At 39.0% G+C, this 5,352-nt stretch overlaps 1 protein-coding gene across 1 annotated transcript; it reads left to right on the top strand.

Annotated features, from left to right (window-relative positions):
• The first annotated feature begins 2,593 nt into the window (after nucleotides 1-2,593).
• On the top strand, nucleotides 2,594-3,532 carry LOC130879925 (olfactory receptor 1030-like). The gene has a single exon (XM_057778747.1). It carries the CDS (start codon nucleotides 2,594-2,596, stop codon nucleotides 3,530-3,532), a length of 939 nt encoding a protein of 312 aa, XP_057634730.1.
• The last annotated feature ends 1,820 nt before the right edge of the window (nucleotides 3,533-5,352 follow it).

Genomic DNA, 5,352 nt, shown 5'->3' with positions numbered 1-5,352 from the left:
CTGGTTCATAGTATGTGAATGTGTACTTGAAAAACCCAAAAAAATCAACTAAAATTGGTTTGTAAATGATATGTTAAAGAAGATATCTATAAAATTAATTCACAAAATTCAATAGCTTTCCTACATGTAAACAAGACTTTAAGAAGCCACAGAATGAAAGATAATATTTCATTTACAATCGTGATGAAAAAGACAAAATAAGAATAGACATTAAAGAAATGTATACAATATGTATTTGGAAAGTTTGACCTATTATCAAAATCTTTGATGAGTACAATGTATAGGCTACTTACAGAAAGAAGATCCTCTTGTAAATATGTCTGTTCTCCCCAAATTAACATGTCCACTTAGACAACGGCATCTGAGTGCAAACAAGGCTTTTTAACTGATAAAAATCATGCTAACATCCTTTTAGTATGAACAAGCCAGAAAGCATGCTACTAGACATGAAAATTAACTCTATTAGATTTTTTATTTTGTCTTAGCTTTAGAAGATACTGGAAAAAAAAAACATTAGAAACTGATGCAAGCACTGAAAGGGTGTTTGGTATGCTGTAGGCTTGAACTTCAAACCAACAGAATCAGCGGGAAAATGACTTAACCAATCAGTTGTATTAGATTCCTTGGCCAGACATTTGGAGAAATAGAGAGAGGAGTTAATTTACCAAAATTTAATTCCAAGCATATCAAAGATTGTAAAGTAAAAAATAAAATCTTATAAATACATAGAATAAAACAAGAGATAAATTTAGTGATATTAAATTTAGAAGTGTTTATAAACCATGTCACAAAAATCAGAATTTAAAAAGGAAAAAAAGTGGCATAAAACTTAGTTTAGCACAAAGAAAAAATAATGTAGCAACTTTAAAATACAAGCAGAAAGCTGAAAACTAAGTATAATATATACATAAATATTAAAGAGTTTAATTAATTTGTTGGCTACCATCAAAAGATAGATAGAACCTGTAAATTACAAATTTTAAACACCTTCACCCCAGCACTAGGTGTGTACATAACCCTAAGTGGAGCCCAGAAGCATATATCTACTGAATTGAGTGGAAAATGTTTTCAATAAAAGGGAACTAATAAGTCACAATATAGCTATGAAAAGGAATGGTATGGCATAATTGCTGAGTTTATGAAGAAGCAAAGCATAAAACTGTGATATCATTTATACACAAAGAGATTAATCTGTGTTCATATTCACACATAAACATGATTAAGCAGTTATATTAACAATAGAGCAGAAATCAGGCTGATTTTTTGCTTGCTTATTTTTCTTTTTTTTAATAATATTCCACAACAGTTCAATGTCATCTATTTATTTATTTATTTATTTGCTTATTATGTATACAATATTCTGTCTGCAGACCAGAAGAGGGCACCAGACCTCATCACAGATAGTTGTGAGCCACCATGTGGTTGCCAGGAATTGAACTCAGGACCTTTGGAAGAGCAGGCAATGCTCTTAACCACTGAGCCATCTCTCCAGCCCGCTTGCTTACTTTTCTGTTTGTTTGTTTGTTTGTTTGTTTCATTTATAGTCCTCTCTGCAATGAAGAGTACACCAATGTTTCAATGCTATGTTGTGTTAATATTCAGCCTGATGTTTGGGATAATTCAGAACCCCCTCTTTAAAAGCTGTTGATCCTCCCTCCACACACAACACTCTGCCAGAAGGCAGGTTGATGTAAGATGTAAGTCTCTTTATGGCACTGTCAGACATTTTCTTGATTGATGATTAATGTGGAGGGCCCAGCCCACTCTGGGTGGTGCCATCCCTAGGCTGGTGACCCTGGATGGTCTAAGAAAGCAAACTGAGCAAGCCATGGAGGGCAAGTCCGTGACTAATACTATTCCATGACCTCTGCATGAGTCCCTGCCTTGAGTGACTGTCCTTACTTCTCTTGGCAATGAACTGCCGGCTGTAAGATGAGATAAACCCTTTCCTCCCCAAGTTGTTTTGGTCATAGTGTTTTGTCATAGCAAGAGAAACCTTAATGAAGAAAAGCACTGTCCACACTGAATTGAAACTAATTATTTACATACGTGTTTCTCCTACCAGCCTGTGAGCACCCTCTCAGCAGACATACTTTTCTTCATCTTCATGTCCACATCTTTTTCCATAGTGTCTGGCACAACAAAGATGGGCAGTGGACATTTGACCCATGGGTAAGAATCAATGAGGAGTGATCCATTTCCACCTTCCACACTCAGTCTCTCCCACAGGTGTCCGAAGTACTCAGTGAACCTCTACTCGCCCGTAGGTCATTCTTTGTGAGCCCTTCCAGCAGGCCCACAAAAGCAAGAGCGGCATGGTACTCACTCTCCATCCCAGAATCAGATGCGCTGTCTGGCCCTAGGTGGAGTCCAGAATTAAACTGAAAGCATCACCACTGTAAACTTGAAAATACAGCCGAGGAAACTCATGCTGTGGTTCTTAAAAGAAGCAAACTCCAACCATTTGGGTATTTATGAAACGGCAGATTTTTAACATCTGGTGCTAGGATGGAGACACAAGGAGATTGTGTTTTTAATGTATCTGATCATTTTAAGTCATATTTCTTCTCTTCACACCAGGTAGAAGAACAAAATGGCAAGAGGTAATCGCACCACTGTGACAGAATTTGTCCTCATGGGATTCACAGATCGCCCTGAGCTTCAGCTTCCCCTCTTTGTGGTGTTCCTGGTGATTTATCTCATCACCCTGGTGGGGAACGTTGGCATGATCCTGATCATCAAGGCGGATTCGCGGCTTCACACACCCATGTACTATTTCCTCGGTCACCTGGCTTTCATTGATCTCTGTTATTCGTCTTCCATTGGGCCCAAAATGCTGCAAAATTTATTGGTGAAGAAAAAAACCATCTCCTTTTCAGGCTGTTTTGCTCAGCTGTACTTCTCCGGTGCCTTTTCCACTACTGAATGCTTCCTCCTGGCTACCATGGCCTATGACCGCTACATGGCCATCTGCAATCCCCTGATCTACACAGCCATCATGACACAGCGGGTCTGCAAGGAGCTGGTGGTAGGCGTCTACACCTACGGTTTCCTGAACTCTGTTATACAGACAGTACTGACTTTCCAGCTGTCTTTCTGCAACTCCAACGTGATCCACCACTTCTACTGTGCCGACCCCCTTCTCCTCGCACTCGCCTGCTCTAACACCCACAACAAAGAGAAGCAACTCCTGATCTTCTCGGCGGTGAATCTTACTGGATCCCTCATGACCGTCCTCGTCTCCTACATCTGCATCCTGGTCTCTATCATAAAAATCCAGTCTTCCCAGGGCAGGTGTAAAGCCTTCTCCACCTGTGCCTCCCACCTCACCGTGGTCACCATCTTCTATGGGACGTTGTTCTTCATGTACCTGCAGCAACCAAAAACAGGGAATTCATGGAGGTATAGCAAAGTGATCTCTGTGTTTTATAGCCTTGTAATCCCCATGCTTAACCCTCTCATCTACAGCCTGAGAAATGCAGAGGTAAAGGATACCCTGAGAAGAATGCTAGAGGGCAGAGCTTCACACTGAGCAGGGAACTACTATGCCGCACTGTGGACAGCAGTACACACCAAGCTGATGGAAATGGAGTGGGTCAACTGCTGCCCAGTTAGGAAGGAGTTAATCCAATTGAGGATTTTCATGGCCCAAAGTAAAGAACCACCTCATGGACATGAGTAATATTTAATCCAAGCAATTGTCATGAACTAATTACAATTTATTTGTCTGCTAGAAAAATTATGTGAGGAATTATGTGTGTCCTTCATGTGTTAATGAAGTGGCTGACTACCGTTTCATAACAATTTGAGCTCCACAGTCATGAAAATCCTCAAAGCCCATATTCTGAGTAGAGTTGTGCGTTAACGATAATGGATATAAACTGCCCTTGTGAGCATCTTGTTATTAAGCATTGTCCAGTCTGATGCAGTCTATATCGGAGCAAGCTGTTTGTTAGTCTTTCACAACAATCTGCTGTAGGCCGTGGTTAGATTACAAAGAACATCTCAGAAAAATCTTACTAACCCAAATGTAGTTGTAATCTTCTGGGCTTTAAATGAACAATATAAATATCAATGTGGTACTAAGGAAAGGAAAAATGGGATTCAGCTGAATATGGAGTGTGTTTAAGAAAAGAAATCTAGTTAGAGGAGATAAGGATCGGGAGACTTTTAAAGATATTAAAAGTAGTCATTATTTAACAAGCAAGCTTTAATTTTTCTTATCTCTGGAACGTATATCTACAGTGGCTTTCTCTTTCCTTTTTTCACACTTTCTTTCTTGATTTCTTTCTTTCTTTGGGAGTTAGGGTATATGAAAAAGGAGAAAAGGAAAGCTTCCTGAGGAACCTGCATTATGGCATGATTGTTTCTGAGAAAATAATTTTATTAATTTAGAAAAATATTATAGTTTTATAACATTTTATGTATTCTTTGTTTCCACAGATCTGAAATTCCACTTTCTTACAGCTAAGTTGTGTAAACTCTTGGTGTGTCTAGGGGTAGGTGAAAAAACATGTTTTGTCTTTTCTTAGGCAAGAAAATGATTGTTCTAAGTTTAACTCTAATACTTGTTTCTGATAATCTTAAGACACATGAATCTGTCACAAACCTATAGATGGTCCCCTGAGCTGTTTTCAACGATGATTATGATTTCAGTTAAAAATAACTCACCAATTAGTTATGAGTAATTTTTTAAATCCATCAAGAAACAAAGGGGCCTAGTTGTGCCCAAATTAACCACCCAGATAATAATGTGTATATGTGATCTCTGTTGCACTTGTACTTGTGCCTGAGTAATTTAGAAAATAGAATTAATTATTTTAAATTGCTTTTCTTTCATTCAGAAGTCTATCTGAAGAATTGAATTACACGTTGCATTGCTAAGTGTAGACAAAGTGTTGACTAGTTACAAAAAAAAAAAACACTAGCATGATAACAGAAAGCAAGGAGAAAGGGCAAGGCATAAACAAACAGATATGAGAGGCAGCACAGAGGCCGACAAAGAGAGAGAAAAGCTCACCTGGTGGTTCTAAAGTGGGATGGGAGCCGGGGTGGAAGGCCAGGAGCTCCTGGAAGAGAGGAGGCAGGCAACCTTCACTTTTCACCCTCACACCTACCACACTCGTAGCTAGGAGCTACACCTGAACTGTTCTGCTCTTATTCCTAACTCAAAAAAAAAAAAAAAAAAAATCCATGATTGAGAATTGAGACGGAAGAGGAGGTTCGGTCAGGAAGACTGGTCTTCAATATCCCCAGTAAGACTAATGTCAAAAAGACATTAAGACACAAGAGTTCACAGCACAGCTTGGCCACAGAGAGGGCAGCACTTGAGAAGCTGATGATGAGATGATG

Source organism: Chionomys nivalis, chromosome 8 (assembly GCF_950005125.1).
Source record: "Chionomys nivalis chromosome 8, mChiNiv1.1, whole genome shotgun sequence".
Classification (NCBI taxonomy): domain Eukaryota; kingdom Metazoa; phylum Chordata; class Mammalia; order Rodentia; family Cricetidae; genus Chionomys; species Chionomys nivalis.
This window is presented reverse-complemented; position numbering and strand designations above follow the sequence as displayed.

What these genes read in the sequence shown, in the direction of transcription:
- LOC130879925 (XM_057778747.1), top strand. Translation starts at nt 2,594, where the DNA reads ATGGCAAGAGGTAATCGCACCACTGTGACAGAATTTGTCCTCATGGGA.